This window comes from Chiloscyllium plagiosum, chromosome 17 (genome assembly GCF_004010195.1).
Source record: "Chiloscyllium plagiosum isolate BGI_BamShark_2017 chromosome 17, ASM401019v2, whole genome shotgun sequence".
Lineage (NCBI taxonomy): Eukaryota > Metazoa > Chordata > Chondrichthyes > Orectolobiformes > Hemiscylliidae > Chiloscyllium > Chiloscyllium plagiosum.
Window position 1 is genome coordinate 52740757 of NC_057726.1, and position 19855 is coordinate 52760611.

Consider the following 19855-nt stretch of genomic DNA (forward strand, 5'->3'; position numbering starts at 1 on the left):
TACAAGCATTTCATTTTGCCCAAAATTCCACTGCCTTTACAACCATTAAGTTAATTTACAGTGCGATTGTCATAAATTTGGCCAAGACTGTGGAGGAAATACTGGAATTATACAGAAAATTCATACTTAAATTGACCACCTAGTCTTCCTGAAGTGGAATATTACATCATCCATAGAAACCATTGTCCATTTGGGGAAAAAAAGACTAGAAAGGATTTACAATTTAAATGAAGCACCATATTGACCAGTAATTTGTGGTGTTCCACCATAAGTGGATACCAGTTGTTAGAAAACTTAACACGTATTGATGGTATGACTTTCTGGTAATACTGTAATAGTGTTGATTTCAGAACAAATTGCTCATATCAGAACTGTCCAGTACTCAAAGACCATCTGTTTTTCTTCAGTTATCTCCCTTTGTTTCCTCGAATTATCTGGAAAAGTTGCTATGACATCAACTATTCTTCAGTTAAATGCTGAGTGATAGTTTCTCATGAGCTTTGATGATGAGTCAGATGATTGACCTTTGCGATCACTCGAAGAATGTAGTCTTGTCCACCCATTTGAAAGATAAATAGCATGATGAAATGAGTCCTGATTGACTCGAGGGCTAAAACCATTTGCAGGATTCCTGCTGCCTCAAATCAAACAACAGTACAGATTAGGAACCTTTTAGCTGCTAACTAGCTGAAACTGCTGATCAATCAAACTGTGGATGTTTAGACTTTGAGGATGGTTGGACCAAAGAGGCTGTTTCTGTGCTGTATATCTTTGACTTTATGACTATGTGGGTAGGCTAAGGGGAAGTATTGGGAAATGTGGAACAGTTTCTTCAAGCAGAAAAACGGAGTTTTGAGACTTTTTGCTCAGCAGATCCAGTCTGGCTCTTATTTTAGGAACAGTGCTGATAATTCTGAAATTTGGGAAATTGCAGTGCAAATGAAAGGCTGATTGTTGAGATTGCGGTTGCCACTCTTTGCTGGCATGTTACAATAAAGAAAAATTAGAACTGAGCATGAAACATTTTTTTAGAAGCCTTTTGAAATTGGGCTAGCCAACACTTGAGAGAGAGACACAGAGAGAGGATGCCTGACATAGAGAAATATTGCTTTATTTCTTAAGTCTCACCTGTAATATATCGAACATTGAACCCCCACCACGTCTGCGTCAACCATATTGCCACTCTAAACTGATCCCACCTGCCTGCATGTGGTCCATATTCCTTTATTCCCTGCCTGTTCGTGAGTTTGTTTAAAAGCCTCTTAAAACATTACTATGGTATCTGCTTGTACCAGCTCCCTTGTCAGCACATTTCATGCCTCTGTAATTAGACCCTTGGATAGAAATATACTGACAGATGATTTGTGATTTCCTGCAGTGACACAAGTTCTATTCTTGTATCAAGTGGATTGAGCACTGGTACTTTGGAAGAATTGAATGTTATTGATCATCAGATCCTATTTTCTGTTGAATATATTCTTACTCTCTTTGTGGGAGATGTTAGATACCAAGTGCCTACTATGCATCTGGGCTGTGTTGTTCTCCTGGTGTCTTGGTCAATATTTTCCATCCATCCAAATGATTTTTAATGAAACCTACTGTCTGTGGGACCTTCCTACGGTGGTTTTCCTGTATTTCAAAGCCTCATTTGCTATGAGGCTTGACCTTAGGGGTGCCCTTTCGGGGCTTGGTTGTGGGAAAATCTTGTTTTGACCTACTTTGAAACTCAGCGCATCACTCCCTTCTGAGGTAGAGTCATCAAAAATTTTTAATAGATGGAAATGTCATATTCAAAAATCAGACAGGTCAGCATAATTCTATTGAAATGTGGAGCAGGCTTGAGGGGCCGAATATCCAATTCTCCTAAAGATATGTTCTTTGTCCAGTGACCAGAATGCCAGATACTTAACAAAATGAATGTTTTCAGGGGAACTTCAGTCTGTGCACTCTCAGCAGTGAAAGGAAGCACTGGAAGGGCCTTCGATAGCTTTGCTCAAACATTAGATTTTGACACTCAATCCTTGGAAAAAATTGTCTAAGATTGATCAAAAAAATTAAAACCTAAAACTGGCCCCTTTATGAAAGGTGTCAGAGAGAAAATGCCATGGGAGGAAATCACACGCCATAACTGGTCCAAAACTCAAAATGTCATCCTCTGCAGCAATCTGTCACATTTGCAGAGTGTCTTCTGGGTGGATATTGGTCTCAGCAGTCGCTTCCATACTTCAATCAAGTCAAAACCCCCAGATAATGAAGTTGGTCATTTATCTTGCATCCAAGAAGGGCAACCAAGAAATCAATCAAGACTTGGGCATGACTGTCCACATGGCTCAGGTCTGTTTTGTTAAATTTTTGTTTGAATATTATTCTGGTCATAGAATTGCTTAAACAACCTTTGATAGGAATTACTTAACATTTCTGTTAAGTGAATTAGTTGAGTATTTTCGTTTGATTCAGTTTGTGACCCGTTAACTCAATGATGGTGTGGTCACTGCTTGATCTGATATTTATTTGTTCAAGCATGTTACTGTGGGTTATTCCTTTGAAAGAAGGGGAATTGGTTCAACGCACCTGCTGATCAGTTAACTGAGGAATGTTTTACAAAGGACACAAGTGGCTCATGAAGAAATTATTTATAAACAAAATTTGCGAAGTGTAATTTTGCACTGCTGTTTGACCAGATATAATTAGTGATTGCAGTTTGTCAAAATTTTCAATTTGGCAGTCAATTTCATTGATGTGTTAAGTTCTTTTACTCTTGAGATTCTTACGCACTTGATGCAACTGCAAGCACCAACTTCTGTGAACAAGCAACCAAATTTATTAACAGTACAGTACCAGCTTTGGAGAAACCCTGAACATTCTTCACCATGCTTGCAAGTTGTGCCCAGAGGTGTGTCTCTGAACAAAGGAAACAGTCTTTCCTTTATACAAAACTCTTTACATTACAATTAGTTAGTAGCCCACAAGACCACCCTCAGCCATCCCCTCATAGTCACATGCCACTCAAGATATAATGTAGTGACCACCCCACCTCCAGAAACAATGTAATGCAAATCATCCCTTAATGATCAATCTGTTGCAAATTGGAGTAGTCAAGTTCCAACTGTAATGTTGTTCTTGATTTCTGGATGAAAATAAATCATCCCTGAATGGCAAGGAAATGGCCATATAAAACTCTCACATTCTACCTAGAAGACAAAGACACACCATCTTATCCCCAGGCATTCAATTTCTTGCAGGTCAGTAGAGCAAATTAACTCTTTAATGTCTCATTCCCTCCTTTATCATTCCAAGATAACCACTGGGATGAGAAAGGCACACCAATTTATTCAACTGCCAGTACTTAAGCAAGTTATTGACACAACATACAGTAGGCTATTATACAAATGCGGAGGAAAGGGATTGGGGGAGGCATAGCAGTTTGGATCAGTAATTGGCTTGCTGAAAGAAAACAGAGGGTTGTAGTTGATGGAACATGTTCATCTTGGTGTCCAGTTATTAGCGGCGTACCGCAAGGGTCGGTGTTGGGTCCACTGCTGTTCCTCATTTTTATAAATGACCTGGATGAGTGCTTAGAAGGGTGGAATAGTAAATTTGTGGACGACACTAAGGTCGGTGGAGTTGTGGATAGTGACGAAGGATGTAGTGGGTTGCAGAGAAACCTAGATAGGATGCAGAGCTGGGCTGAGAGGTGGCAAATGGAGTTTAATGTGGACACAAGTGTGAGGTGATACACTTTGGACAGAGGAATAGTAATGCAAAGTACTGGGCTAATGGTAAGATTCTTGGGAGTGCAGATGAGCAGAGAGATCGGTGTCCATGTATACAGATCCCTGAAAGTAGCCATCCAGATTGACAGAGTTGTTAAGAAGGCATGCAGTGTTTTGGCCTTTATTAATAGAGGGATTGAGTTCCGGAACCAGGAGGTTATGCTGCAGCTGTACAAAGCTCTGGTACGGTCACGCTTGGAGTATTGTGTACAGTTCTAGTCACCGCATTATAAGAAGGATGTGGAAGCTTTGGAAAGGGTGCAGAGGAGATTTACGAGGATGTTGCCTGGTATGGAAGGAATGTCTTACGAGAAAGGGCTGAGGGCCTTGAGGCTGTTCTCGTTAGAGAGAAGAAGGTTGAGAGGTGACTTAATAGAGATATACAAGATAATCAGAGGGTTAGATAGGGTGGGCAGGGAGAGCCTTTTTCCAAGTATGGGGACGGCAAACACGAGGGGACACAACTTTAAAGTGAGGGGCGATAGGTATAAGACAGATGTCAGAGGTAGTTTCTTTACTCAGAGTAATAAGGGTATGGAATGCTTTGCCTGCAATGGTAGTAGATTCGTCAAGTTTAAGTGCATTTAAGTAGTCATTGGACAAGCATATGGTCATACATGGAATAGTGTAGGTGGGATGGGCTTCAGATTAGTATGACGGCGGCGCAACATCGAGGGCCGAAGGGCCTGTACTGTGCTGTAATGTTCTATGTTCTATAAAAATCACTAGCCCATGCAGTAGGTAGGATCCTCCCACATGGAAAAAATAGTTCACCAGTAAAGTTCTTAAATCCACAGTCCTTAGTGACCACTCCACCCCCTCCAAGTCAAGTGGAAACAAGCCAGTTATCAAAAATCTTGTTCCGTTATCTAAAATCTTAAGTCCAAACCTGAAAATAAAATTCAGTCTGTCCTTGTACACCACTCCATGGAGAAATCTGAATTCTTGGATAAGGGCAGTTAAATACTTAACACTGACGAGAGTTCCATGTGGAGATGCTTCAGATGGAGGATACCAATGCGTATGAGTGCAGTGCAGCAGCAGCGTAGATGAATGTGGCATTCTTTGCTGCTTCTGCTCTGCTATCAAATGTAACAAAGCCAACTGGCAATTTTAATGTTTGCTTGATCAGTGAACCATCGTGTCCCTTAAATGATCGAAAGAGAAGAAAAAGCTCACGTGGTTTAGTGTCCATAGGAAGGCCACTGACAAGTGTACTGACTTCCTCTTCACCATTGTTAGCTGTTTCACTTTTCGTGCTCACAACTGATGAGCTGATTGAATCCATTGGATCAGGTTATGGAGGGGTGGGCGGTGGTCCGAAGGTGTGTTTTACCTGTGAATGGAGAAACTAGAGAGACGTTGTTAACTGCTGAAAGTATCTCTGCATCTCCCCTCTCATTCGCTCCTTTCCAAGGTGGGTATCAGTGTGAAGATAGTCACACATTTGACTACAGTAAATTGTCTCTGCCTTTTTCAACATTCTCAGTAGTCTTGAAGTCTATTACTGTCTTCACTATTTATGACATTATCAAGTTTTATATAATCTATAAATTTTTAAATTGTACTGCCTAAACAATTCAGTCACCTATATAAAAAAACAATCGATGGTCCTAAGATTAACCCTTGGAAGACTCCAGTTATTCAAAAATTATTTTCCTTTAACAAGTTGATACTTGCTGTGGTTCTGTTCGCCGAGCTGGAAGTTTTTGTTGCAAATGTTTCGTCCCCTGTCTAGGTGACATCCTCAGTGCTTGGGAGCCTCCTGTGAAGCGTTTCTGTGGTGTTTCCTCCAACATTTATAGTGGCCTGTCCCTGCCGCTTCCGGTTGTCAGTTTCAGCTGTAGTGGCCGGTATATTGGGTCCAGGTCTATGTGTTTGTTGATGGAGTTTTTGAATGAATGCCATGCTTCTAGGAATTCCCTGGCTGTTCTTTGTTTGGCTACTAGGGATAGCTGGTTGTGTCGTTTCGTGGCTAGTTGATGTTCGTGGATGCGGATCGTTAGCTGTCTTCCTGTTTGTCCTATATCAGCTATCCCTAGTAGCCACACACGCAGACGACAAGCAACATGAATTCGACTGGGACAACACTACCATTATAGGGCAAGCCAAACAAAGAACAGCCAGGGAATTCCTAGAAGCATGGCACTCATCCACAAACTCCATTAACAAACACATCGACCTGGACCCAATATACCGGCCACTACAGCGGACAGCTGAAACTGACAACCGGAAGTGGCAGGGACAGGCCACTATAAATGCCAGAGGAAACACCACAGAAGCGCTTCACAGGAGGCTCCCAAGCACTGAGGATGTCACCTAGACAGGGGACGAAACGTTTGCAACAAAAACTTCCAGCTTGGCGAACAGAACCACAGCAACGAGCACCCGAGCTACAAATCTTCTCACAAACTTTGAAGTTGATACTTGGCTAATGTGAAAGCTGTCATGAAAAGAATTTCAAAAATCTGCAACAGCAAGAATACAAAATAATGTTTCCTGTGTTCTAGCCATTGAAGCAGTTCCAGTTCAGATTTAAATCTCGAATATTTATAGGCAGCAAATGCAGAATATATTAAAATATGTTCTCCAAGTGAAACTTCCCAAATAAAAGTCGGAATTATAGTGGCAACTTTGATAGAAATCAACATTCTTTGAATTTTCAATATGAAGGGGGCCAATGAAGTCTTTACAATAATGGACAACTTGAACATCTCAGCCTCCAGTTCTAATATTCTCAAACCGTAAAACATCAAAATTAAAATGCACTCTTTTTGTGAATATTCTGCATTAAAAACACAGCAAAGCTACTTTAATACAATACTCTCGTGGCTAAGACATTACAACTGACACAATTGTTTTTTGAAACGGGCATTGTAGAATTTCAAACAAACCAGGGGCTTGAGCTCCTCAATCAATTTGTTTTAAGGTTGCAAGTTTGATAATTTTTTAAAAATGACCTAATATTTCAATGTAAAAACAAACTTCCTGATTACATAGCTCACAAAACTCATTAATATCCTGATTCAAATAAGGCAAAACAGTTACTTAAAGATTTTCTGAACCAGTATTTTAACAAAACAACATTTAAATATCAAACACACTCAGCATGGCATAATTTACATTGAAACTGCTGTTTCTGACCCAATCTTAATTTCAGTGTTTCTTTTTTTTCCGCATCCTCTCAATGAAATTACTCTTATTAAAAAAAGGCCTCACATCTGACCACATGGCGTCGCAGTCCATGCCACTCTTTCTCTTCTCCCCCCCCCCCCCAGAAGAAAGACTTGCTTAGGGAAGAATTAGGGTGTGTAGAATTGGGTAGCAAAATGCAGGGGATGCAGACAATGGAAATGTGGATCTGGTTTAAGGAACAGATATTGCGTGTTCCTGATAGGTATGTCCCTGTCAAGCAGGGAGGGAGTGATAAGGTAAGGGAACAGTGGTTCACGACAGAAATTGCATCTCTTGTTAAGAAGGAGGCTTATGTGTTGACGAGGTGGTGGAGACTTACAGACCGGCTTGGAAGGATTTAAAGAGAGTTAAGAGCAAAGAGAGGACACGAGCGGTCTTTAGCAAATAGAATAAAGGAGAATCCTAAAGTTTTCTATAGGTAGGTGTGGAATAAAAGGATGATTAGGAATAGGGCCAGTCAAAGACAGAAGTGGAAAGTTGAGTGTGGACCCTCTGGAGATTGGAGTTGCTAAATGAACATTTCTCATTGGTTTTCACTTAGGAAAAGGAGAATATTGTAGCAGAGAAGAATGAGATAAGAGATATTAGACTAGACAGGATCGAGGTTCTAGAAGGAGTGAAAGTAGACAAGTCCCCTGGGCCGGATGGGATTTATCCGAGGATTTTTGAGGAAGCGAGGGAGGAGATAGCAGAGCCTTTGGCTTTGATATTTGAGTCGTCATTGTCTACAGGTTTAGTACCAGAGGACTGGAGGATTGCAGATGTGCCCTTGTTCAAGAAGGGCAGTAGAGATGACCCAGGTAATTATAGACCAGTGTATACTTCCTTCCTTCTTTTGTAGAAAAGGTTTTGGAAAGGATTATAAGAGATAAGATTTATAATCATCTAGCAAGCAACAATTTGATTTCAGATAGTCAACATGGTTTCGTCAAGGGCAGGTCGTGTCTCACAAACCCCGTTGAATTTTTTGAGAAGGTGACCAAGTATGTAGATGAGGGTAGGGCAGTTGACATGGTATACATGGACTTCAGTGAAACCTTTGATAAGGTTCCACATAGGCTGTTGGAGAAAATGCAGAGGCATGGAATTGAGGGTGATTTAGCAGTTTGGATTAGAAACTGGCTTTCTGAAAAAAGTCAACGAGTGGTGGTTGATGGAAAATATTCAGCCTGGAGTCTGGTTACCAGTGGTGTGCCACAAGGATCTGTTTTGGGACCACTGCTGTTTGTCATTTTTATTAATGACTTAGATGCAGGCATAGGTGGATGGATTAGTAAATTTGCAGACGACACTAAAGTCGGTGGAGTTGTGTACAGTATGGAAGAATGTTACAGGTTGCAGGGGGTCTTGGATAAACAGCAGAATTGGGCTGAGAGGTGGCAAATGGAGTTCAATGCAGCTAAAAGGGAGGTGATCCACTTTGGGAAGAATAACAGGAAGGCAGAGTACTGGGTCAATGGAAAGATTTTTTGGTAGTGTGGATGTGCAGAGGGATCTTGGAGTCCATGTACATAGATCCCTGAAAGTTGCCACCCAGGTGGATAGTGCCATTAAGAAGGCATTCGGTGTGTTAGATCTCATTTCGTAGAGGCATTGAGTTCCGCAGTCGCAATATCATGTTGCAACTATACAAAACGCTAGTGCGGTCACACTTGGAATATTGTGTACAGTTCTGGTCCACATATTTCGGGAAGGATGTGAAAGCATTGGAAAAGGTGCAGTGGAGATTTACCAGGATGTTGCCTGATCTGGAGGAAAGGTCTTATGAGGAAAGGCTGAGAGACTTGGGTCTGTTCTCATTGGAAAGAAGGCTAAGAGGGGATTTGATAGAGACGTACAAGATGATCAGAGGATTAGATAGGGTAGACAGTGAAAGACTTTTTCCTAGGATGAGGTCTTCAGCTTGTACGAGGGGGCATAACTACATATTGAGGGGTGATTGGTCTTAAATCTATGTCAGAGGCAGGTTCTTTCCGCAGAGAGTGGTAAGGGCATTGAATGCCCTATCTGCTAATGTAGGAGGTAAAAACAATGACTGCAGATGCTGGAAACCAGATAGTGGATCAGTGGTGTTGGAAGAGCACAGCAGTTCAGGCAGCATCCAACGAGCAGCGAAATCGATGTTTCGGGCAAAAGCCCTTCATCAGGAATAAAGGCACTGCCTTTATTCCTGATGAAGGGCTTTTGCCCGAAACGTCTATTTCGCTGCTCGTTGGATGCTGCCTGAACTGCTGTGCTCTTCCAACACCACTGATCCACTATCTGCTAATGTAGTCAACTCAGCCACATTAGGGAGATTTAAACAATCCTTAGATAAGCACATGGATGATTTTGGGATAGCAATTGTTGCTTGCTAGGTGATTATAAATCTTATCTCTTATAATCCTTTCCAAAACCTTTCCTACAACAGAAGTAAGGAAGTATACACTGGTCTATAATTATCTGGGTCATCTCTACTGCCCTCCTTGGGGATGGGTTGAGAATAGTTCACAGGTCAGCACAACATCGAGGAACGAAAGGCCTGTTCTGTGCTGTATTGTTCTATGTTCTAAAGCTTCCATAGCAGTCGATGCACAAAGCGGACTGGCTCCACTTTCTCCCCCTTTCCCAGTGACGCCATGTTGTCCTGAAAGTACTTCTAAGGGGAAGTATGGGGTATAAAGATAATTTTAAACAGTAGTAAATTTTGTTTAGATGTTTTTCTTTGAAGTTCCTGATTTCTAGCTTTTTTTAATGCTGCAGAGCCCCAAACCTCACCACTAGAGAACATTAACCTACTTTTTACCCAGGGGACTTTAAACTCCGAATTCCCAGGAACTTATGATTCTGAAAGCAAGCTCATTGGCATGCAATTGCGTAAATTACCTCAGATTCCATCACCACAGAGTCCATGGGGATGAGGGTCGACAGAGTGGTAGGTTAAGGCGAAAAATTGAGGTAAATCTTACCTCGTGGGCTCATCCATCTCTCACAACCAGCACACTCAGTCACTTATCTGGTACACCTGGAAGCCCTGTGCATGTTGGAATCCTACTGCTGCCACCAAATATTTGGTTCCTTGACTCTTGAGATTCTTACTTGATGCAACTGCAACACACCAACTTCTGTGAACAAGCAACCAAATTTATTAAGCACAACCAGTACAGTACAAGCTTTCTGGAGGAACCTTTAACACGCACCTTGCAGAGCTTATGGTGTCGTTGCAAAAGCTCTCACCGAACAAAGGAAACAGTGTTTTTCTTTTTTTTAATTTCAAAAATATACTTTATTCATATATATTTAATCTATACAATTGGACATGTCGTCATTCTGTAAACATTCCATTTCTTTACGTATCGAAACAGGGTAATCATTCATATTCACAGGTTAGTGCGATTACATTGAGCTCAGACGCCAGCGGAGCCCAAATGACTGCGTGGGCCCCCTGTTCTTCGTTAGGCAGGCAGATGTTAGACAGTGGTCTTTCCCCACCGCGCCTTGGCGGCAGCTGCCCCAAGCTTCAGCGCATCCCTCAACACGTAGTCCTGGACCATGGAATGTGCCAGTCTGCAACACTCAGTCGGGGTCCTGTATAAACAGTGTTTCCTTTATACAAAACTCTTTACGTCACAGTCAGTTAGTACTGCCCACAAGATAACCCTCAGCCATCCCCAGATAATTGCATGCCCCTCAAGATTCAATGCTGTGACCACCCCATCTCCAGAAACACTGTAATTTAAATGATCCCTTAATGGTCAAATCTGTTGCAAATTTTTTTGGTAAATATAGGGGTGTAGTCAAGTTCCATCTGTAATGTTCTTATTGATTTCTGGATGAAAATGTAAATCATTCCTGAATGGCAAGGAAATGGCCAGTAAACCTCCCACATAAGACAAAGACACCCCACCTTACCCCTGGGACATTCAATTTCTTGCAGGTCAGCATAACAAATTAACTCTTTAATAGCTAATTAAAGATTGGGATTATGGTGAGATAAGTTTTTCATACCCTTATTAAGCCATTTTTAGATAACTAAAACAACTGAAACATCGTGGGACACATAGCAAATTTACTTTGTAAAAAATCACTTGTGAATTTTTATTTCTGGTTCTGATGTTATTGTTGAACTGATTAACACAGCACTTCGAAGGGTATAGCGTGCACAATACTGAAGGGAACAGCATGTTGCTAAATTTCTATGATCTAATGTATTTTCACATTTAGTGGTAAACCAGTACATAGGTCTGGTTGCTGTTTCGTGCTAGAATTTTATTGGATCCATCTGAAGCAGACCCAAGATTATTAACCCAAGTGAAGCTTTGCTCGAATGCAATGTTGGTAAAGTGTTTTGAGGCATCCTCAATACCAAGTTGAAAGGAGAATTAAGTGAATTGTTTGCAGATTTTGAGTCTGTTAAACAACTAATCAACAATAGATTATGGGCCTTGAAGCTGTAGTGCCTTTCACCTAACTGAGAAAATATAGAAACGTATAAAAAATCTCAGCATAGAAATTGAACTAAGGCATTACTACTTGACGTAACTTTAAAATGAGACAGTGTTGCTTTTGGGCATAAAATTTTAAGAATTAGCCCTTGGATTTTGACACTACTTAGTGTTTATGGAATAGAAGGAAGCTATTTGGCCCACTGAGTCGTGTGGTTCTCGATGCAGCATTCTGGTCAGATTAGTTCTCTTGCAGTGGGCCTGCAAGTTTAATTTCCTCATGCTTATTGAATTTCTTTTTGAAATTGTTTATCACCAGCATTACAGATTGCTGCAGAAATAAGGGAAGATTAAGAACATCTGATTAGCCAAGAAAAGTTTTTCACTGTTAAAAAGGACTGAAGCATTTTTTCTTTTTAGAGAGATATTTTATAATTAATTTTAAAATGCAAAATGATGCAATCATTGTCCATTGCAATCAAAACTTGGTAGAGAACTTTCTTAAGCATTGCAGCATCAACATGGGCCATCATTATAGGACTCCCTTCCTAACAGCGCAGTGGGTGTTCCTGTATCCAAGGATTTCAGCAGTTCAAGAAGGCACATCACTGATATAATCTTGGGGCCATTTGGGAATGGACAATTGCTGGCCCAACCAGTGATGCCCACATCCCATGAACAAATAAGTGCAGTTATTGTTAAAACAATTATTCCTTATCTAATATCCTTTTAGGAATTAGACTCAGAATTTTTAGATTAACAAATATTCTCCCTTTTAATTTGATAATTTGCCCTGATCAAATTGAACAGGTTCTTTCTTTTGAGTTCTTAATTAAATCCATTCCAACTGAAAGTTCTTGCAAAATGAAATAACATTAACTTTAAGGAACATGTGCTGCCAAATTGCATCCTGTGATTCAGGATAGAGCAGCAGAGCTGGTGTGTGCTGGTATTTCAGATGGTTATCTGACTGTGAAGACTCGAGGGTGATCGTATGGCTGTACTGTTGCAAAAGCTTTGGCCTTTAGAGTTGGTTTCTGGGGGGGATGGGAGTTGGGAAGAGGTGTTATAAGAAAAGGGTGTGGGTTGGGGGTTAGGAGCAATGTTCCCTGTAATTGTGTCACTGTTTGTGTGTAGGTGAGATTGGTTTCAATGTATCTTGAGCCACCCAAGAATATTGAGAACTTAGCGGAAGGAAAGGGCTTAAGCCCAAAACGTCGATTCTCCTGCTCTTTGGATGCTGCCTGACCTGCTGCGCTTTTCCAGCAACACATTTTTCAGCTCTGATCTCCAGCATCTGCAGTCCTCACTTTCTCCAGAAACATAGAAGTGTATAAAATAAGTATGCAGTGTACTTTTAAAACCATATGATGTCTGTTTGATGTGTTGTTAAATATATTGTCACGTGTACGAATGCACAGTGAAAAGCTTTGTCTTGCGAGCAATATAGGCAGATCAGAGTTAAGTAGCATAGCTAAGTAAATAGGTAAACCGTGGCAAAAACTCAGGTACAGATGAATGTTGAGAGTTTGAGAGTCCATTCAGTATTGTAAAAACAGTAGGGTTGAAACTGGCTAGTGCATGTTTTCAGGCATCTGTACCTTCTCCCTGATGGTTCAGGTTATAGAAAAACATTGCCAGAGTGGGATGGATCTTTGAAAATGCTGGTGGCCTTTCCTTGACAGTGGGCCTGATAGATGGATTCTACAGATTGGAGGTTGGCCTTTGTGATTGTCCGGGCTGAGTTCACCACTGTGGTCAATAATACACAAACTTTTAATTATACATTAACTGTTACTATTTGACTTTATTCTGTTTTTATTGATGTTGAGGATGATATTGAGTTTCAATTCATAATATTTTTGTTCGTAGAATGTGGCCATCACTGGCAATGCTGTCATTGTTGCCCATATCAAATTGATCTCAAAGTGATGAGATAAAATGGATTCCTATTGGAAATCCTTGCTAAGCATTGTCACAGTCCTTTGATTTGTTTTGCATGTGTATAATTTGGCAAGATGTGGTCTTTTATACTTCATCCTGTATTAAATGTACTAACTGCATCGAGTGCAGAACTCTAATTTCAGTGTAATGCATATTGCAGAAAACTGATATTTCTACCCATTTGAAGTCCAATAATTCCACCTTTTTGAAGTGCCTGAAAACATTTGCACTCAGAACAAAGGCGCAAAAGGTTTTCAGAGTTCGACTTATTGGCTGATTTTTTTTTGGCATATCCTTGTCTTAGGTCAGTCTCATCTCTTTTGTTTAAACCTCATATAAGAGCACACTCCTATTAAATCACCTTTTCTAATCAGAACTTTGTAAAGCTTCAACATGCCTTCCCTATTTTTATGCTCAAATGTATCTATTTATGGAGCCCAACATCTGACCTACTTTGTGAGCCACGCTCTCATGATCTGCCCTCTTTGAAAGATCCATGGATGTGCACCCAAAAGCTCTATATTCCAAAACATACTTTAAAACCATGCCTTTAACTATACATTTCCTCTTTGTCTAATCAGTCAAATTGCATCACCTAAACAGGTGCTTCTCTGGATTAAATTGTATTGAGTATTTGCCCATTGTTAACCTGTTGCAATCACTATTTGCCACACCTTCAGGTGAGGTATCATTGAAAACTTTTGAAAATTGATTTTATTCCAAAATCTATGTATGTATCAAATGCATATGTGTAGATGCACTTCATTTTAAAAAAAAAGACCATCCTTTAGTCTGATGCTTTCTTGAAGTCCATAGATAACCTCTAGTGCATTTGCTTCATTACCCTTGTTAACTTTGATTTTTTAAAAATAATCAGATGTCAAGTACAAGCTGCCATTCACAAATCCATGCTAACTCCTTAATTGGCCTGAACCCCTCCAAGTGCTTCTACATGTTCCTGAGTTTCTAAAACCATAATTACCAATAATGTTAAACTGATCAGCCTATACGGATGTCCTTATTACTTTTTTAACAAGAGCATCGCATTTGCCAAATCTCTGGCACGTAGAAACTTTGAACGCAGGAGTAGGCCATTTGACCTTTCAGTCTACGCTGGTATTTAATAGAATCCAAGTCTATAGAGGATTGGCACATTATGGGAAGTCTTTATTCTGTCTCTAACCCCCAGTGCCTTCAGCAATCTTGGATGCAAGCTCTCCAGGCTAAGTAACTTATCCAATATAAGCATAGCCAGCCTTTCTAATACATCTGAGCTATAACTTTTCACCACATCCATTATCATCTCCAATCCTGCAGATAGTTTGTCAGCATCTTCTTTGTAAGAAATACGAAGTACTCATTACGTATTCTAGCCTTGTCTTGGTGGTCTTGGGATACCAATTATTTAAAGTGTGAAGTTGCTAAAACAAAGTCTGCAGGCTGCAATTCTGGTGAGATCCATCTCAGGGTTCTTAATTTGTGTTCTGGTGGTTACGATTATCACGTGCCTAATGTCTGCCAGTAGTGCAGGGTGGGATATTGACATAGAAAGGTGGCTTTTTAGGAGTCCAGGCTGTTTTTCTCACTGACATTGTCCGAAGTGACTCCATTGTGCTAACATTAAGGCTGATGACCTTGCAAACTTTCAGTATGAATGATTTGGAGATGCCGGTGTTGGACTGGGCTGTACAAAGTTAAAAATCACACAACACCAGGTTGGACTATAACCTGGTGTTGTGTGATTTTTAACTTGAAGTATGAAGATATTTTGAAATTTAAGTGGGTAGCAAAAAGCCTTACCAGGCTAACTGGAAAAACCAGTTTTTCACCAACAATCCTAGCTGTTCACAATGCAAATGGAAATACAAAAGAATAAAGGAAATGTTCACTTTTCAGAACCTAAACCTATTTTGTTTCTTTTCAGGCTGATGAAGACCCAGTCATGGGATTTCACCAGATATTTCTACTGAAAAATATCAACGATTCTTGGATCTGCACCAATGATGTCTTCAGGCTAGCACTGCATAACTATGGCTGAGACTTCTGCCTCAAGCAGATCCCTACATCCACTCTTTTAATCTGCTATTAATCACAATAACTAGATTCCAAATATCATACACAAGTGTGTACACAAAGTAAAATCTGCAACCTGTGTAGTATTGAATCAGTTTGCTTGAATTTAGCTATTTGTGCATGATGTTTGGAATGATGTTACTTTAGCTGACATGGGCAAGACAGTACTCCAGTGTGTGTTGTACCAGCATGCCTTAGAAGATAAGTCATCTTACACTTTTTTTTCTGATGTGTACTGGTAAGTTGCTATAGCAATCCAAAGAATTGAAATAAATAAGAGCAACTGACTGTCTAACTTTTTGATCTGTTCATAACTTTTGTTGACTCATGATACAATAAACCATGTACTTTTCTTAAGATGGAAATTGTTTCATTTGGTTTCCTGGCAGGTTTAAAGGTGTTTATTTTATGAAGAATGCATCTGACCATATAAACCAGTTGAAGGATAAGATTGCTGTTGAGACTTTGTGCTGGTGCAAAGATTTAGTCACTTGTCTTATCGAAGGACAGTCATAAGTCAACTTGGACATAACTATTTGGGCTCTGTCTTCCATATGATCTGACTTTGTTTCAGTTTCATGGAAGAATATGTTCTGTCTCCTGCTTAATAAGTTGAGACTTTTTTTTTAAAAATGACCGATGTTTCATAGCTATGAAATACAGTATTCAACATTGTGTAAATGTTGAATTAATTTAAAACTACAAGTTTACTTATCTGTATTTGAACTGGAAAGTCATATTGCTTAAACTTTGAAAATTTGAAGGGTACAGTAAATTCAGCCAATACTTGGAACAGTGTGTTGCACCTGTAGACACCTTTTTGCATTATGTTTTAATTCTCTGTTTCTCCATGATTCTAACCAAGCGATTTCCATCAGCTTGAAGAGTGAAGTGCTTTTCAATGGCTGCTACTGACAGTGCTGCCCTGTGGTCAGTTGCCAATTGAGTTAGAAGTGGATAAAGAATATCAGTTTTTGGCCCCTGGTAATGTTCACAATTGTGAATTCTAATGCAATGTTTCCCTAACATTTAAGTTTATGACCACAGGTTGTGCTGTCTCTGTTCAAATATGGCTTTATCTATTTTGTTTATGACGGAAGTAAGTCCAAGTAACCTGTCACAGTTTAAAAGAAAATTGAGTCCATTCATTCATATTAGACTATACAACTTGGTACCAGAGCTGTAGATTATAATGCAAAAAAGTCACGCAATAAGCATTTGTAAACAAAAGAAATTAGCATTTATCTTAAGAATTATGTGAATGTTACTGGTACGGTTGTCTTTAAGAATGTTGGATTTTTTAATCCTAATATAATTAGTATGCATAAGTTTGGTATGTAGATTTTGGATTTTCCTTTCCATGAATAGCATTGTATGCTTGAAAGTACAGTCTCATGATTACCTAGACACTCTGGCATCTCACCTAAGTTACATTGTCAGCAGCCCAACCCTTTACTACACCCATTTACATTCTGGAAAATGTTAATTTTTAAAAACAGTAATTGAATAGGGATAAGGAATAGGATTTTCCATTCTCAGTCATACCATGATTTGACTCCAATTTGTTTAGGTCTGTATGTTTCAACATGAAGGCTTTTCTTAATATAATATTTATAGAAGGAATTTTGACACTGGATTCATTTACATAATGGATTGTGTGAAATACGTTTGTGAGAGGTCACTTGTACAGGTATGCATCCAAATAACTTCCAAAATTTTAGATTGTGATATGAGCTTGTAATTGAAAACGTTCCTTTTGAAAACAGGAATGTAGATTTGTTTTGAAGTCATCAACATTTTTCTGTGAACTTGAAGGATTAATTCCTAATAAATTCAAAGCATTTTGATGACACTATTCCTTTTAAGTTCAGTTATTTAGTACTGGAAACATAAAGTAGCAGTTTTAATTGATAACTGTTAGCACATGATTAGCGAGCTAAATCTTGACATAGTGGCCTAGTGAAAATGGCAGATTGTTCCCACAGCTTGAATACTCTTGCGCAATTTGGTAATGCTGGCAGACATAACTGGAAAGTATTAAGCCTCTGGTTTGTTATAGCAAGAAGTGAGCATTTGACGGATTCCAGCAATGGTGCAACGTAGATTAGAAAATGCAGTTACATGAATCAAATATGTAACACAAAACAATGTGCTGAGTTAGATTTTTTAAATTTGAATCTGATATTACAATGAAGTATGTAGGGGACTGTCCAAAGTATGATTCTAATTTTAGATATCGAGAAGTACCTACTACTTTGTGGACAATAACTTAATGTCATTAGTTCCCAGAAGAAGTTGTTTGGTTTTCCCACTTGCATGTAAAATTTCTAAAATATACGAATAAAGCCAGTTAATTCTAATTTGATAGCTTCCTAGTTCTTTGATGTTTTATTCCAATTGAAGATCATAGCTATCATCGTTGAAAACTCAACTCCGTGCCTTTCCCTTGGTTGAATCAATTTGGATATTTGTTTGCGATAATGAATGTGTGAACTGAAATTACCTTGTTGAGTACTGTGAGGAGAGTTTATTGGGGAGCAGAACAAATGTGTCTAAGTCAATTCAGAATTTTGTATCAGTGTTGCGGAAGCTGACTTTTTTAAAGACATACGTGAAGTGTGTAATTGTGTCATAACTTAGCAAGGAACAGTTTCTCTTGCAATGTTATTCAGTAGCTTCTCTTTACATTTTGTTACTATACTATTCTTAAATGGTCAAACCATGGTACATTGCACATCTTAGACCGTAAGACATAGGCGTGCAAGCAAGGCTGTTCGGCCCATCGAGCCCATTCCACCATTTAATCATGGCTGATGGGCGTTCCAATTCCACTTAACAGCACTCTCCCCGCAGCCCTTAATTCCTTGCAAGGTCGAGAATTTATCAATCTCTGCCTTGAAGACACCCAATATCCTGGCCTCCACTGCGCTCCGTGGCAATGAATTCCACAATGTTCATTGATGCATTACATTATCTATAAGTATTCACGGTAGTAACGTGGCTAATTCCCTGGATAGTATGATGTCTGATGTAAATATTAAGGAATACTAGCACATTGTAAAAAAAAAAATAATTTAGTCTTCTAAATCCAGTAATCATCTCCATTACTCAAAAATATTTGATGTAATCATGTTTTTCTCCTGTTAAGATACTCAAAAGAGAATGGTTGTATTTATTTTACATTAATTTGGCTGTTTCAAACCTGTCTTGGTTTCAATGAGAAGGTCATTGTTCTTTTTAACAATGATCAGAACTAAAATTGTAATGTTATTGGTTGGTGATAAGTTTATTTTCACCAATTTCAAGTTAACAGTATCAGTTTTTTATAATGAGGCCTTGCATTTGACAATTTACCCTCAATTAAGGTTGGCAGATTTGAATAACCCGGTTAAGGATTTTGAGCATGGCTGCAGTGTAGTGCAGGACCACCTATTTTTTTTAATATTGGTTGACGCTGATTATTGATTGCTTAACCATTGGTGCTACTATATCAGTATTTGTAACATAGCCTATGAAGTTTGAGATGAGATGTAAACTCCACTATATTTGTGATCATGAGTAATATTAGGGTCAAGAACTTCACTAACTTTGTGTATAAGACTTCATTGAAACATGCTGATTTCTAATTTGGCTATGAAATATTTTCAGTGTCAGTGTGGTTGTGGAATATTTTCAGCCAGTTTGGAGAAAGAAAGGTTTTACATAGATTTTCATTTGATATACTCTTTCATGTAATCTTAGTTACCTTTCTGATCTTACTCATTGTTGTACTTAAGCAAATTTACAAAAAAATACTTGAGGGTGTGCCCTTTATAGTATAACTCTTACTTCAACAGGTTTTTGGCAACGTTACTGCAGTCATGCGTAACCTGACAGTTTAAGTGCAAATGTTTAAAATCAGTCGCTGATCAAAATGATAATTGGAAGATACATTATTGGAATTGTAACTATGTTGTAAATTTTAAAGAACTGCAACACATGAAGCTTGGCATTTATTTACATTAAAATGTATATCTTGAAGTTGCATAAAAGTAATGAGAAAACCATCTGAAAAAATGTCAAAAGTGGATGTATGCAAAATAATGGATAGTTGGGTGAATTAGTTGATATTGCCTTTCATATAGATGTGACTCAAAGCTGCAGAATTCTTGACAACTGCAAAGCACCATGTGCAGCTTACACCTATTGTATCAAAGGACTTATGTTCAGAAATTATTTAAACATGTTACTTTGTGCCATACTAAGGATATTTTGTTTTGCCTTAGATATTTTACTGTTTGAAAAAAAAATCTGATTTAAATTTTTTTGCAATAACCATTTAATCTTTATTATTTTGCTATCTGGTGTAGGTTGACAGGAATACAGCTTTCAAGCTCCCTCTAGTCCAGACATAACTAAGAATCTTGGGCTGTCTGATATTCCTGTTGTGATTCTTTCTATATGCAG

The 19855-nt window shown here is 39.0% G+C and overlaps 1 protein-coding gene across 9 annotated transcripts in view; it reads left to right on the forward strand.

Moving 5' to 3' along the window:
- nutf2 (nuclear transport factor 2) overlaps positions 1-15766 on the forward strand; it is a 47692-nt gene extending 31926 nt beyond the window's left edge. For 6 of the 9 annotated variants that reach the window (XM_043707084.1, XM_043707085.1, XM_043707086.1 and 3 more), the window contains 2 exons: positions 2181-2334; positions 15261-15304. In XM_043707084.1, coding sequence (XP_043563019.1) covers positions 2181-2334; positions 15261-15265 — 159 coding nt within the window. In that variant the 3' untranslated portion in view covers positions 15266-15304. Of the gene's footprint in view, positions 1-2161; positions 2335-15260 lie in introns of all 9 variants that reach the window. The other 3 variants (XR_006314151.1, XM_043707092.1, XM_043707090.1) reach the window with 3 other exon arrangements.
- Positions 15767-19855: the final 4089 nt, after the last annotated feature.